Here is a 16,351-nt window from a genome sequence, read left to right as displayed (position 1 = left end):
CAGGTTGGAATTCTATGATTATTCTTTTTTTTTTTTTTTTTTGTAAATTTGAAATATATGACTTCCATGGTGTTATGCTGTTTGTTTTTCTCTATGTGCTATGATCAAGAATCTTATTGGACAATGTGTTAGTAGGCATTATAGATTGAGCAAGTGGATTTTTGTATTTTTTATTGATTCATAGTTTGAAGTTTTAACCATTTCTAAGGATTGTGAATGATGATGACATTTGAGATTGAAATTCAACCCTTAAGGAGTTCTTATATTTTCTTGTTTGAGATTTTGATGGATGTTATTATTAGAATCAAGTGTGAATGTCCTCAACCTTATTTGTCATGTACTCCTTGATGCGGATCTACTTGTATTTTAGTTGTAGGTCAGTGTCCTCTCAAGAAAGTTTTATTTTTTCCTTCACCAATAGAGGAAATTGTATATCGGTTCCTGCACCTCCCTTTGACATTTTTTCCCATAGAACAACAATTATGACTTACTAGTCTGACACTTTTTGTCTCAAAGTTTTCCAGTCATAGATTGACATTTACATACATATGTGAATCGACATTTATGCAAATCCGTGTCTCTTCCCGCATTAACATCTCTACAAGTAATTTCTTATATCTCTACGATTTTTTCTAAATTCCTTTTCTTCAAGTCTTTTCTAAATGATTGTTCTTTATTGATTTCTTGATGGTTAGAAAGCAATGACCTTGTATGTTTAATCATCTTAGGATCACTTCTTTCGGGTTCAAGATGAACCTATATCTGTATGGATTTTGATGGTGGTTTAGTCTCCTCTATGTATAATCATGTATTATGGTTGGATTAGTCTCTTTTGATTCCTTGAACATTGATCAAATCTTTGTTATGGGATCTTGGGAACATGTGTATATTGTTTGAAGTGTGATTTTGGGTTGTCATGGAACCCTTTGAATTATTTAAGTCTTTTGCTTGTGAAGAATCATGATTTGCTTCCTTTATGTTTGCAATTTTCTTATGAATTATGGCTATGATTGAATTTATTTTTATGATGTTATGTCTTTGGTTTTCTTTTAAAAAAATAGTGTGTTTTTAATCATGTCAGAGGGTTTCTTGGTGGGGTATTAATTGCAACTTTGCTTGCAAAACTGTTAGCCAATGTTTTACTTTATGAAACTTTTGATATTTTTTACTTCAATTTCTTTTAGATGATGATGTTGTGTTAGATTAGATACACATGTTAACACTTAAAAGGAGATAGTACTAAATGAAAAACCTATTGTAGGTCAAAGATTGATGATTTTTCTCATGATATATCCACATATTAAGGGGACAATTTGAATGTTGAAACATCAGTAATGTTACCCAAACATGCTACTTTATGCTCAATTTTTTCACCCTTTAGTAAACAAACCATCAAGATATAAAACTATGACTGGCTTCCTATTTGTGTAGATATATGCTTAATTTTAAAGATTCTTAGTCCTCTAAATTTAACATTAGAGGAATGTTGAATAGAAATGATCAAATGGGTCCACTCTCTTCTAGTTGCATTGAGCTATGTTATAGTACATAAAATTTAGAGTGGAAGATGCAACATGATGGGTCTTTCTATGTTACTAACAGTTATGGGATATGTTTCGGTTATGCATGGGTCTCTCATGCACTCTTTCATCCTGATGATGGATCATAGATTATGATCCAAAATGTTGATACAAAAACTAATATATGCAACTAGTTGGAAATAATCTACACCAATATAGCTTTTTTCAAAACCTATGGATTCTTGTAGCTCTATCTATGGTTGTCCCTAAGCATGAGTCCTTCCTTGAATGGTGTCTAAATATTGAGACACATTCATTTGTAATTTCATTGCTCATATTTTATAAATAAAGTGATATAGGTTTTTTGTCATAACCAATATATTGATTTATTCTATGTCAAGTAATGAAATTGTGTTATTACTGTCATAACACCATCCTTTAATAAATTGGAAAACTTTCATTATGAATCATTCATATATCTAATTTTTTTTTTTTTTTCTTTTACTTGTGATTTTCTTTGGATGAGAATTTTTTTCGTAAGTAAAAAAAGATGGCTAAATTTTTAACTTAATCATGTCCATCATTAAGCTTACTTGTGTAACACAAGAGACATTATAAAATAATAACATGGTTTGAAAATAGGGAGTTGGTCACCTTTTTAAGTTCTAGGAGGCCTTGTGCTTTTTTAGTTAATGATTGCATAGCATAATTTAGAATCTTATCCTTCAAACATGGAACAATTATGGTTTGACATTTACAACTCAATTATGGATGGAGATGTGAAGGTAAATTTTGTTACCTCAACTGAACCATGGTTTTACCATATGATCATACATGTTATCTTTGTATTTTTACTGGAATTTAATTAAAATACGCTTGATAAAAGAATGATATTATTTGACCCACAAGATCTCTTAAGAGTTTTGGATGATCGACATTTGAACAGAAAAATCACTTCAATAAAAAAGAAATGTCAAATTTATTAGTTATATGTACTACTTAAGTTCTTATATAAATGGTTTAGAGAATTTATATTACATTTCAATTGGGAACACTCTTAGGCAATTAATTATTTGTATATGTTTAGAAAACATCCACACCATCTCACCTTTATTTTGTAGGTAATAAGCTTGACAAACTCATAAATTTTCAAGCACATGTCATGTGTTGTGATAGTTCACTAAAGCATAAAACTATTGAATATGTATGAGAATTTGCATTTGATTACATTATTGGTGACCACATTATTACTTGATCATAATTACTCCTTTGATACATGCATGCGACCTTTGTTAGACATATAAGGGACACAACTAAACATATTTCTCATATCTTTTCACTTTCTTCCTAGTGCTCAAAGAATATTACTTACATTTAGTATCATTTGATTCATAAGCTTGATCATCCTTTTTAATGAACATTTTATAATATATTTATTTGCCTAAATTTTGTTATGTAGTTAAACATAAGGTGAAAGGCCTAAAAAACATTGCGGAAGATAGTAACATTACATTTGGTACAATGATAAAATGATGTGTAAATAGCTTGTGAACAAAGGCATACATAGTTTGGTACCATGAGCAAATGTTTACTTCAATGTTTTCTTCCCAATAGCGTGGAGACAACTTTTTATTTCTAATAAGCATTGACAAGATAATTGAATACTATCATCTATTATCATTGTTAATTTAAGAAACCTAATACCACTCCATTTGAAAGTATTATAAAAATTTGAGGTATAGACAATAAGTTAGGTAAATATTGATGAACTTGAATGCCAAGTTTTATACAAGAGCTTGTAATGAAAATTGAGATGATCACATCCACCATTTAATGTCAAGCCTTACATAAAATGACACCCTCTAGTTCAAGGTAAGAATATCATTGAATTAGCTTCATTTCATGGATATATACAGAAAGAAGAAAGAAAGGCAATTACAGTCGATAGATATGATAGGCCCTACAACACATACACACCCCACTATAGTTAATAAAAAATGACAATGCTTACTATAATTGAAATTTGTTTCCCAATATATTTTGTAGTTGATAATCATAATATAGATAACATAAAAAAACACCCATCTAGACAATTATGATTAATGGAAATAATAATGCTTGCTTTAATTTCATACATTTTTTTATGGATTCATGGTGGATAATCACAATACTAGCTAATTATAACAACATCAATTATCATGAAGATTTGTCCAAATGATGTCTTGTAGTTATATTTTTTATTTATCTCTTAACAACTCACAACTATTGTATTTTATTCTCTTACAACATTTTTTGGAACACTCGGACAAAATCTTATGATGAAAATAGACAATAAAACATTTGAATGTGAACTTTTTTATATAATTGATGACTATCAGATATTACAAATGTATCATGTGAGATGTTGAATAAAATGAATTCAAATGGTAAAAACATTAGGACGTCTAAAGTCGAAACATAAAAATGAACTGAAAATTGGGACATGGACATCCAACCTAGTGGATGTGACCTTGACTCCAATAGAGGCGACATGCAAGTCAAAGATGAAGCACAAATTTCTTTAAGGAGCTTTGGGTAAAATATTAAAACAATATTAAGGTTCTTAGACCCCTCAAATCATATTGTTGGAAAGTGTAACACATGGGTGCTCTGTGAGCACCTACCTAAGTTTGGTACAAACTTATTAAAGCGCATAAAAACCATAGTTATTAAAGCAATAAAGGAAAATTAAGATGAGGAGGCGGTCACCAGAATTTGCGCGTGTTCTTTTCACATGTCCACGGAGGATTCCCGTGGCGAGCCCACCAACACGAAACAAGATCCCTGTTTACCTGGACCCAAAGGCTGACCGGCAGGTGCCCGTTAGGTAATAAAGTAAACTCAGTACACATCCCTTTCAACATCATCATTGCCTGCGAGTCCACAGCCCCTTGCTAACTTAGCGGGTGGTCATATTATTCAACAAAACCGTGATTCTCGCTAGTAAAGTTCCGCGTCTCTTCTTCCCCGCTCAATTTTAAAGCCTTTTAAAGCCTGTTACTTCCAAAGTACCTTTTTAAATTAATAATAGTAAAGTCCGAGTCAGCGTACCTAGTACCTATGCATATTGGGACTCGAACCGGCGACCACCCGGAGTAGGAAAATAAGCATACTACAAGGCATATTCCACGTAGGCAGTTTTTGTCCAAAGGAGTTCAAACACGTGGCACTCAGTAGAGGGGCCCACGTCCTGGCTCTGTATCACGTTTTGCTTTAGGTACCTACCGAATTTCTTTCCCCATGAGATCTAAATGCTTTTATTTATTTACCGTCTGTTGTCGTCAGCTGGAATTGGGACAGCGAGCCGGGCGGTTCTGTCAAACGACGGTGACGGAACTCGGATGCAGTGCAAAAAGGCTTAAACATATCCACATTTTCCTGCATACATACAGTGCGCACTATTTCCGCTCTGATTCTCAGTTCGTCTCTAAACGGATCTCGATTCTATTCCCTTCAGATCAAAGCTTTTCTGCAGTTGCTTCTGTAATGTGACGGGAAATCCACGGCCCACGGAAGCGCGAGCGGCATCGGAAGAAAAATGGTTCGGTAGATGTTAATTTTTTTCAACCAGAGGTCTGCATTTGTATTTTCTTTCGCTGCTTTACATTTTATTAGTTATTGAGTGAGTGCGCCAGTATATTCTTGTGCGGTGGGATTTGCTGTGTTTCTTTCAAAACTTTATGACACCTCACGGTTGTCCGCCTCTAAAATGTACACACATTCACGCCAAAGGTGTCTTTTCTTTATGTTATGCTGCTCAGATTTCAAGTGCGTGTTAGGCTTTACAAAAGTAGAAGCAAGCTCTTTTTTCCTGCTTTATTTGGTCATAGAAAAGGATTGATGCTTGAATTTTTAGATGGCCGAAAGTAAACGCTCAAATAATTTGTGTTCCATCTATCACACATCAAGTTTAAATTTGGCATGTAACTAACTTCTTTTCCGTCTGTCGGCTGAGCTATCTATTTTCCGCGGAGTGAAATATGGATATTCCTGTGTGAAATGTATATATTCTTTCTTCTCTGTGAAAAAAAGGCCCACTTTTCTTTTCGTCTTCATGATTGCTCAATAGTGCTTCTAACCTTCAATCCTTGAACTTTTTTTCTTCTCATAATGTAGAAGAGAGAGTTAGGTTTTAAATCTAGGTTAATTTGCAAGATCCAGATAAAACACCATTTTTTAATTTAATTAAAATTGGTAATAATCCTGAGTCGGTCCAGCTCTAATTGTAAGTTTAGCAGGTTGTTTCAACAGTAGAACGTAAACGTTTATGGATTCATGAATGGAACGTATCAGAGATTTTGAAAATACTACTGCAGATATAGATAATCGCGCTCGCCAGTATATTTTAGTAATTCACCGTCTGGTTTTTATCGACTCAACATTTGACTGAGGGTAAATAGTTGTTTTACCCCCAACGACGGGATTTCTCGCTCATATTGGATGTTGCGTTGAGGGAATAAAATATTGAATTAACATGTGAGTGACTCTCTTTACAATGTTATGAGTCAGTAGATTTTTACAAAAACTCTCATTTAGTTTATTAACTTTATTATAGAATTGTATTTTTTAGTTTATAATACTTCCTCTCATTAAGGAGCTCTTACCCCAACAGAGTTTTGAACTTAGTGTTTGATTTTGAAAGTTCTTTCTTTTTTTTTTTATGGAGGGTTCAGATCTGCGAGGAAGCCTAGTGAGGCACGGAGCCTGCGAGTTATCAACCAGCGAAGGCCACCATTAACAATTTTAGGTACCCGATACAGGCCCACACGTGCCTGAATACTGAACACCTCTTCGCCACCATTAACAATTTTAGGTACCCGATACAAGCCCACACGTGCCTGAATACTGAACACCTCTTCGGCTATCCACGCTGCCAAATTCGCCCGGGGCACGATCCCGGCCTCATCCCTTATGATGTCTATGGGCCTTGCACTCAGCAAGACTTGATCCCTGGTGGGCTCTTTGTGAGCCATTCAACTTCCCGAGTAGACCAAAGACCCGTTGACTCTTTTGTGAAAATAAATTTTTATATTTATATTCCATCTATTTATAATCCTGCTAAGCACATTTATCATTATTGGCGGACAAGCCAAGAAATATTTTCATGTCAAGTGGGCCTCACTGTAAAGACACCGCACCTAGTGAAATTTGTACTAATTCTATTTTATGTGGACATGCATTTCGCAGTCTTATTTTAAGTTATTTACTATCGTCTATTAAAATAAGATTTACAATTTACTTGTATATTTTTTATTTATTTTTGTATACTTATAAAAAATAATTATTTTTAAAGTTTAGATGAAAATCCTTGAAAATTTTCAAAGGAGATGCTTTCTCAAAGGTGATAAATACCCCATTTAGAAGTTCATATAAACTTTATTTTGCCTTCAAATCTCAAGAGGAAATTGCGTTTAAAAGATAATGAAATCGCTTTCCCAACACCTACGAGGAAATTGTACCTTGGTATTTCTTAGTTGCAAAAATTACAAGGACTAGATTATATAGACTTTTTCTAGATGCTCACTTTTTTCATCGAGGGAATGCGATATACGTCAAGTGGGGAGTCCCCAATGCTTTGGCTACATATAACTTTTGTACTTTGGAAGCCTTCGAAACATTTTCTTTTCCATCTGCCTTGTCCACTAGGGTAAGCGAACCGAGGAGGAGGTTTCTTCTCGGGGATGTGAAAGCTTCTTTATTTAAAGAGGGGAGACTTTCCTTGCGGAGATTTTTTTTTTTTTCGATAGCAAATAAACATTCTTTGCTGAACTCCGCAACGAAATTGTTTTTCTTTCAACTAAGTGTATAATTCTGTTCCTTCTAAATTTGACACCACCATAGTAAAATGTAAATTACACGTAATCCTTTTTCTCCCCTAATATCCCTGAAGTACTCGACGAAATTTCAATGCAAATAAAGTTTACTTAGAATGCACACGTAATTTAGTTCAGTATATTTAATCTGTATCCATAAGTAAACTTTTTAGGGCTTATATATAACACTGGTTTACTCGACTTAGAACGAAACAAAGCTTGGATTCACTCGCCCCACTCATAAAAATAAACAGTGAAGAATTGCAAAATTGGATTGAACTTGATTTAGTCAATCTGAAATGCACCAGTAAGGTGATGATGAGAAATTGGTCGTCTTCTTTTTACCATCAACACATATAGCACGCCGTTCCGTACAGGAGACCAAAATACCCCGGGATGCACTCCAAATATTTGTCCCCTCTGTTCGGTGGCTATTAATAATAATAACATGTCTCTTTACAGCATCATTACGATTATCTAAAAAGGTCCACAACTATTAGCAAAAGCCAACTAATATTCAACAATAATACAGTAAATTTCTTCTCCAACCAAGATACCTTATATTTAATTTAGCATTAGCTTACCTTTGGGTAGTCCACTAATTAAACTAGCATAATGAAAATTACGAGAGACATCCCCCACCAAAGAGAGTGTTTAGGTTGTGTTTCTCATGGACATCTATTTCTCGTCTGAATTCGCTTTTTCTTGATTTTGACTGGTTGGAAAGCAATTTATGTTTTGTCTGTGGTGTACCAATTTCTATCCCATACTTTTGAACTGTCTAATCTAAACTACTTTGTTGACTCCACGGTGTTAGATTCCTTGCTCCCAATTCTATCCCTTCCTTGTCCGTTTCCCCAATCACATATAATACTAGACAGCTCATTTCCTGTATACACATAGCTGAACAACCAGTTTACAAAATGTGGCCCTTCTACTGATTAGTTCCATTGATGAAATTTTAGCATTCCAAGTGGGGCTTACAACCATTGTTAAATGGATAATATTTAACAGGGTCAGTGTTAGAACGTTTTACATGACGTCTACAATCAGAACAATGTCTGTATCTGTTCCATAAATGGGTTTTCATCATACTGCTCTATAGCGATTCTGACTTTACATATTTGTAATTGTTTCAGAAAAATGGCAAGTCCTGAGAAGATCATGGATTCATCATCATGTGTTCCCATAAGCGGCAGCCTAAGCACAAGCAGCATGGACATGAGCAACAAGAACAGCCTCAGTAGTAGCACTGTTACAGGTACCAACAGCGTCAAGAATAGCAATGATATGACTGATACAGCAGTAACAGTGAAGCTAAATGCGTGTAACAACAGCAACAGAACAATCGACAATCTTAAGAATGAGAAAACAGAATACGGAAGCATGAGTGGAAAGAGTAGCATCAGCAGGGGCAGTTGCAGCAGTGGTGCGAGTGATAGCAATGAGAGCATCTGCAGCAGTTTTAGCAGTGCAATCAACAAGCCTCACAAGGCAAATGATTCAAGATGGGAAGCCATTCAGCTTGTCAAAAACAGAGATACGGTATTGGGTTTGAGTCATTTTAGGCTTCTCAAGCGTTTGGGATGTGGGGATATTGGCAGTGTGTATCTTGCAGAACTGAGAGGAACTAATTCTTATTTTGCAATGAAGGTGATGGATAAGGGGTCCCTAGCAAGCAGAAAAAAATTGCTGAGAGCACAGACAGAGAGAGAGATTCTGGCTTCTTTGGATCACCCATTCTTGCCAACCTTGTATACCCATTTTGAAACTGACAAGTTTTCTTGCTTGGTTATGGAGTTCTGTAGCGGAGGCGATCTTCATACTCTCAGACAGAGGCAGCCAAACAAGCATTTTTCTGAATCTGCTGCAAGGTAATTATCATGCCTTGAATTTTCCCCTGTTTTGGGTATTACCTTATTAGACATGTTGCTTCCACACCTCTTAGAGCTCAACGTTGAACTTTTATTCTGTTAAAATTGGGACGGTTATATGCATATTTTGCATGACATTTTGGTAGCAAAACAAGTTTTTGTACTCTTCTTCAAATTGTGGTAGAATTTTATACTTAAACAATTTTGTATCGCAAGGCACTGATATAACTATGTAATACAGCATCTACTTCTCTAACCCTTATTTCTTAATTTCACATTTTGAGGGCACTTGTACGCTGCCCATAACGAGGACATCATCCGCTCAGAAGAGAACTGCACAGTTACTCTAGGGCTTGGCCACATTGGGTCACCAGAAATCGATCGTCCACACCCTTTTAAGCTTTTTTTGATTTTATATTAAAATAAAATTTGCTCAGACTGTAGTTGGGAAGCCTGTGGATGAAGTATCTCTTTGGCTTAAATTTGGTCCCTTGCCCGCTTCTTGGTTGAATTTCATCTTAATCACCTCTCCTAACCTTGAGGGCAGTTTTACCCATTTCTGATTTGCCTGTCTGATAGATATTGTACCAGCTTACAGACATAAGATCCTCGCCTTAATCCTGCCCTTGCCATGGTTAGTTGTAAGTGCGAAACATAACTAGAAATAAGTGATCTAATAAGCCAATATAAAATTCGATCTACCATTACGAACCATTTTCACACATGAATATAATTCACAATCAAACAGGATTCTCCATACTGCATACAATCCTTGTTTTAAAATGGTTCCACAATCTGTTGTTATTGCCAAACTGTTGTGGACTTTCAGTTTCAACAAATCAAGATTTCCCCCTAGTTTTGAAAATTCACTAGTTATGATTAGTAAAGACAAATTGAAGAACGGTCATTAAATTCCTGAAATAATCTATTCAAAGAAAGACATGATTTTTCCATTCCTTAAAAGATGCTCATGAGTACTTTTGGATCTTCAACTGTATATGTTTTATTCTGCTTCAATATTCTAAATCACTCTCCGTGATCCATTCTTAACCTTGAACTGATGATAGATCTGGAATGTCATATGCAAAAATTAGACACAAAATCTACCCATATCAAACTCAACTAAACAAACTAATCATTGCAAGCCAAAGCTCTCTACAAACTATTCAGAATAACTCTAGATGAGTAATGCCCTCTTTGCCTCATCTTAAAAGGATCACGTTGCAGTACCGGAACTCATCCATGTAATCCTAGAAACAGAGTCGAACCCAATTTTTTCAGATTTCTAAGACTCGGGACACGTGTCCAGAATTTAGGCAGCGAAAGAGTATTCCGTGAAGGGTCTGGGTGAAATGAAGAGAGGAGACTGGAAGCATTCAGTTTTGCATTTCTTCTATTCTTTTCTACCCTTTATTTTAGTACGATAAGTTATAATCTGTGTTGTCGGTTCTGGTTCGGGTTCAAGAACTCTAAATCATAGTAGAACACTGGTTGTGCACCCTTACAAGATCCGCATGCTTACTGGGCCAGGACCAGTACTAGGTTCAAACCGGACCGTTACCAGGGATGGCAGGGGCCGAGGCCTGCAACATAGGCTACAATGAATTTATGCATACTAATACAAGTACAGTCTGAACCTGAACCCTAGGGGAGAGATGGCCGATGAGAACTTGAATTAAATTGTCTATAGCAGATCATTCTTTTTGTGGAGAACATGGGAACCATGTTTCTTTTATTAGAAAAATAGTTGATAGATATCCTTCGCGAACAGGGTTTTTATAACAAATGACCCATAGATCCCAAGAAGTTACGGATGTATTACTTGTTTAAGGAGAAATTTGCAGGAACATGCCCAGAATTAGATGAATATCTTAATAAATTATTGAGAGTTTCGATTTGATGCGGAGCTCAATATGACTAGGGCGCATCAACAATCAAGGAAAAAATAAATAATCAAGGAAAAATGGATGTGCAGATGAATATATTGAGCTTATCAAAGAGTGCAGGATACATATATTTAGCATATACCCTGACTTACGGCTAGTAAAAACTTTTACCTGGCTCCAAGGCCAATAAATTGGACAGCCTTCTTAAGGGATTATTCGAAGTTGTTTGATTGTATGGTGATTCGGATCCAGTAAATGTCAATCATGGAGGAATTAAATAGATCAGTGCCAAAAGCAGTAAATAAAAGATCAAATTCGCTTACAGGGATGAAGATCCCAAAATGATTCATTTGAGCATATTCGGCCTTTCATATTGTGCCCTTCATTTAATGGCTAGGAGAAACTGATTCAGCCAGAACGAGGTTGCAAGGCTCAGATACCAATTTCGGTGAGAATGGCTAACTGATATAGTTGTAGTCTTGGACAAGATTGCACTGCTGAAACAAATGGAGGCATCCTCTTTACGAAGTTTTTATTTTGAGAGGCCCATGGTTGGGACAAATGGCTATTCTGTCCTATAACATATTAAAAGATGCAATGTGTGTCTGATCTCTATATAGTGAAGTGTAGCTTTGTTTTTGGGCAGACGCGGGACACAGAAATGTCATTTATTTTTGGATCAACAAGGACATTTTTAATATTATCCCCACATCAATATCCTGGCATGCCTAATGACCCAGGGCCATAAAGCATCTTGTGGCTACATAAGTTGCACCCATTTGCTTCACACAAAATGAAAAAGATAACATGGTTTTAGCGAAAATGTTTGTTGATGTGCTACGTACTAACCATACCAGAGAGAGACAATTGGATGGTCTTATATGTGGTTTGTTCACTTAAAATTAAACTTAAAAGTACCTTCCATGTCAACAAGAAAAGCTGGATGCTGTTATCCGGGAAAGAGAACATTATTTGGGTTAATGGAGATTTCTGTTTTATTCTGGGCCAAGCACTTCAAATTTGAGGCGTTTTCCACTAATACTAATGTCCTGGCTTAGCTTTTCCGTAATGAATTTTAACCCAGGTGTCTAGGACATCGAGGAGTCAGTGAATTCAAATCTCCTAATCAGATGAATGGGCCTATTGTCCCTTAGTATCCATTGAAGTGGTAATTAAGCTCATTTTTCATAGGATAGTGATGGCAGCAATGGGACTTTCCTTGGAAAAAGGACGAATATACTCTTTATATTGAATGCTTATGGAAAAAGGAGGGTTGCGATTAATGTATATTTAGAAAAGCAAGGGCTAAGATTGTCTGGCAAGCAGATTAATTAAGCGTTCTTTGAGCATAGAAAAGCAGGTTAAACCTTCTTTAGGTTGACCTCTTTAGTATATCAATGCTTTCACTATTCATTCAACAGGACAAGCGGAGACTAGGTTTAATCGCTGAGAATTGCATACATTTTGAGATGAGAATTTTGATTATTGCGTTGCAATACCCGTTCATTGGCATAGATAGAATTATACTCCAGGCTTGTTTCAACTAGGCTTAAAGTAAGAAAAGTTCTTAGGAATTATTATTAGCTGGTGAGGCTTCTTTATGGAGAGAATAACTGTTCTTATACTTCCCATTTTTTGTGTTAAGTAATCCCTGCATCAAAATTGATTTGTTATTGTAAAATATGGGTTACGATAAAGTCATATATTTTTCTCAAGTTCCATACTTCGCTACTACTGTTATAACAACTCAATTGCTGCAATAAGTCAACAGGAACCAAATATTCCGTCTAGTTCTTATGGATCTTATCAGGTAGTTATTCTTAGGTTTTTGATACCTATTACTGGTTAAGCTCCTTCATGGTGACAGTGATCGTTCCTATACTACCCATTGTTTGTGTTAAGTAGTCCCTGTATAATTGACTTGTAGTTGCGAAATATATGTCGACGATAAATTTCATGTTTGCTTCAGTGGCATACTTCGCTATAATTTTGTTATATGAAACAATTCAATTGCTGCAGTAAGCCTTAAGGAAGCAAACGTTTTGTCTTATTTTGATGGACCTAATCAGGCTTCAGAATCTGTACTTTCGTTACCAGTGGCCGTGGAGTTGCTTCCAGGAATTGATTTCATGGAACGGCAGAAACTTTGTAAGAGTTTGTGGAAAACACCAAATATGAAATAAGTCCTGGGAAAGGAAAACTAGAAATTATAAACTTAACAATTCATGAAATAGCCCACATTATACCTGACCTATCTTACTCCAAAGAGCCACGAACTGGTTTGGAAGTTGGAATTTACTCAAATAGGCGCGACAACAAGATTCTTGTTTTCGAGGCTTTTGTTCAAATTTATATGTGATGGATAGTTACATGGAACTTGAATGGACAAATCTTTCTGTTGCGTATAAATCAGGTATATACCAATATTCCAGTAAACAAATGACGAGAGATCCATTTCATATTAGAAAAATGACGATTACCAAATCTAGCTGGATCTGAACTCTACACTTCCGATATAAATTGAACTAATATTTTCGAAAATTCAGGATTTTCTGATTTTTTCTTAAATTTTTTCTACTCCTTGACACAGTTTTTGGCACCTGGTAGGCTGGTAACTAACTTTGAAACAATCCTACGGCTAGATACACTGGTTTAGTGAGTATATGCAACCTGTTATTTTTACACACCATTGTGGAAAGTGAATAAATTGAAATTCGTGCCGACTTATTATGGAATGGTTCTCTTTAGTGGCCTCTACAAAGACGCATTTGCAAATTTTAGTTCCTCTCCACAAACTTCACCTTCTATAATAAATCAATTTTGCTCAAGAACGATGAAAGAAAAATGAGCTTATGCAAGTGCTACTGCTCCAGAGTATTGTTAGAAACACAAACCCACACGCAAAAACCCCAACCATAAGTCCTAATCCGCGCAGCATCTTTGACATAAATAGAGATTTAAACTACAACAGAGAAATCTAATCGCTTATTTTTCTCGAGGGGTTTGTTAATTTCCGTTGGAAGTTGGAACAGAAAGCGTTAATATTTTTTCTTGCTGATTCATATCTAAATCTTATATTTAACTCATTAATTTTTCTTTTATATACTTTCTCAATAATTCCAATTGTAAAAACTACTCAATGATGAGTGTCTCAGAAGAAATTTTTGAAGGATTTGCTTGCAACTCGTTGTGAAGAGCTGCGTATACATCACTAAATAAACTTTTTTTTATGCTTTATTTATAATACATTAATAAATATTGGTAGCAGCATCTATGACATTTTCTGGACATATTCTCTTAAAAACACTAATTCTAAGTACCAAGAGCCTCACTATCTTTATTCCTTGCAGGTTCTACGCATCTGAAGTACTCCTTTCTCTTGAGTACTTGCATATGTTAGGAGTTGTCTACAGAGATTTGAAGCCAGAAAATGTTCTAGTAAGACAGGAAGGCCATATTATGCTTTCAGACTTCGATCTATCACTGAGGTGTGCTGTCAGTCCTACTCTAGTGAGGTCAACAACAGACTTCGACCCTTCACGCAAGCTCCCTGCCTACTGTATTCAACCAGCTTGTATTGAGCCATCCTGTGTGACACCTGCTTGCATACAGCCTTCATGTTTTGTCCCACGTTTCTTACCTCAAAGGTCCAAGAAAAACAGAAAGCCAAAGAATGAGATGGGCATTTCAGCAAATCATCTACCTGAACTAATGGCTGAGCCGACTAGTGCTCGCTCAATGTCATTTGTTGGTACTCATGAATATCTAGCTCCTGAGATTATTAAAGGAGAGGGCCATGGGAGTGCTGTAGACTGGTGGACATTTGGTATATTCTTGTATGAGTTGCTTCATGGAAAGACACCTTTCAAGGGATCAAGCAATAGGGCCACTTTATACAATGTAGTCGGAAATCCACTAAAATTCCCTGACATGCCCAGTGTCAGTTTTGCAGCTAGGGACTTGATCAGAGGCTTACTTGTCAAAGATCCACAACACAGGTTAGCTTTTAAGAGAGGCGCTACAGAAATCAAACAACATCCATTTTTTGAAGGAGTCAACTGGGCCCTTATTCGCAGCACAACTCCACCTGAGATCCCCAAACCCATTGACCTCGAGTTCACTGTAAACAAAACTATGCCTAGCACTACTGCCCAGAAGAAAATTCTAAATCCAGATTTCAATTCTTCAAGCTCTTACCTTGATTTTGATTTTTTCTAATAAATTGGACATGGATCTGGTAATTTGTTATGCCATTGTTATTGATTTATTGCCAAAAGTAAACACTTTGGAAAACCCTCTTCAAAAGCTTAGACTCTAGTCCCAACCACCATTACAGCTGTATTGACACCATAAATCCAACGGCTATAGCTCCATCTAGCCAAATGTATTCTCCAAGCGAACTTATTTAACATTATCTAGCCCAGTGTATCATTTGGCCCTTAAAAGTTCAGGCACATTGATCACTATCAGTTTTTGGTTATGGCGGCAAAAATGTTTCTAATGTATTCTTGTTTGCACTTACCAATGAGTGTGCTGGTTTATGAAAATGCCTATGCATGTAAATACTATGATTTTCTCAATCCAAAGAAATGAAAAGCAAAGTGATTGTTGTTTGGACGGAACATTTCAGCCTAAGATTTGTAACGATAATCAAAACCATCAAGTAGGTAGATGCCTGAAGGTCTTGAGCTCTGTGCCATTTGATACTGCATTCTGTTATATGTTTTGTAACCAAGAAAAACGCATGTACTAGTGATTCCAAGCTATAAAAACAACCAATTTTCTCCTCTTAGGCACACCTTTGTATAATGATATTTTTTATTTTCATCGTTCAAGCGCATTCAGAAATGATATCGGTGTTTGGCCGTCTTTGTGTAAAGCAACCTCAACTGAGAATTATACACCTTAAAAAATATATCATCTGAATTTCGTCCTTGTTACTGATTAGATGTGCACAGCTCTGAAATGTTAAATCCATCAGTCCCATCTTCTGTTGTTTGTTGGGCGTGAAAATTGCTTGTTTCTAGAGGTGTCTCACTCCAAGATTTGTGAATTCGTAAGTCCCATAGATTAATCATTGTATATTAAGATTTTTGATTCTTAGATTAGAAGTGTTAAATAATCAAAATAGACTTAATTTTCTAAACTTAATTTCTTCTTTGATGTGTGATATCTAAGATTTAAGAGTGGTCAGCAATATAAAAAAGAAGAAAGACAGT

At 35.7% G+C, this 16,351-nt stretch overlaps 1 protein-coding gene across 2 annotated transcripts; it reads left to right on the top strand.

Annotated features, from left to right (window-relative positions):
- Positions 1–4,806: 4,806 nt before the first annotated feature.
- Positions 4,807–15,756, top strand: LOC149568791 (serine/threonine-protein kinase D6PKL2-like). Of its 2 annotated transcripts, none has more exons than XM_089821682.1 (3): positions 4,807–5,132; positions 8,512–9,246; positions 14,483–15,756. In XM_089821682.1, the coding sequence occupies exons 1-3, from the start codon at positions 5,110–5,112 to the stop codon at positions 15,348–15,350; spliced, it is 1,626 nt and encodes a 541-aa protein (XP_089677808.1). In that variant the 5' UTR covers positions 4,807–5,109; the 3' UTR covers positions 15,351–15,756. The 2 variants fall into 2 exon arrangements, with proteins under 2 accessions (XP_089677808.1, XP_089677809.1); XM_089821683.1 differs by lacking the exon at positions 4,807–5,132 and adding an exon at positions 8,241–8,387.
- The last annotated feature ends 595 nt before the right edge of the window (positions 15,757–16,351 follow it).

Source organism: Cupressus sempervirens, chromosome 3, assembly GCF_028749045.1.
Source record: "Cupressus sempervirens isolate cs-2001-9-10 chromosome 3, ASM2874904v1, whole genome shotgun sequence".
Classification (NCBI taxonomy): Eukaryota; Viridiplantae; Streptophyta; class Pinopsida; order Cupressales; family Cupressaceae; genus Cupressus; species Cupressus sempervirens.
This window is presented reverse-complemented; position numbering and strand designations above follow the sequence as displayed.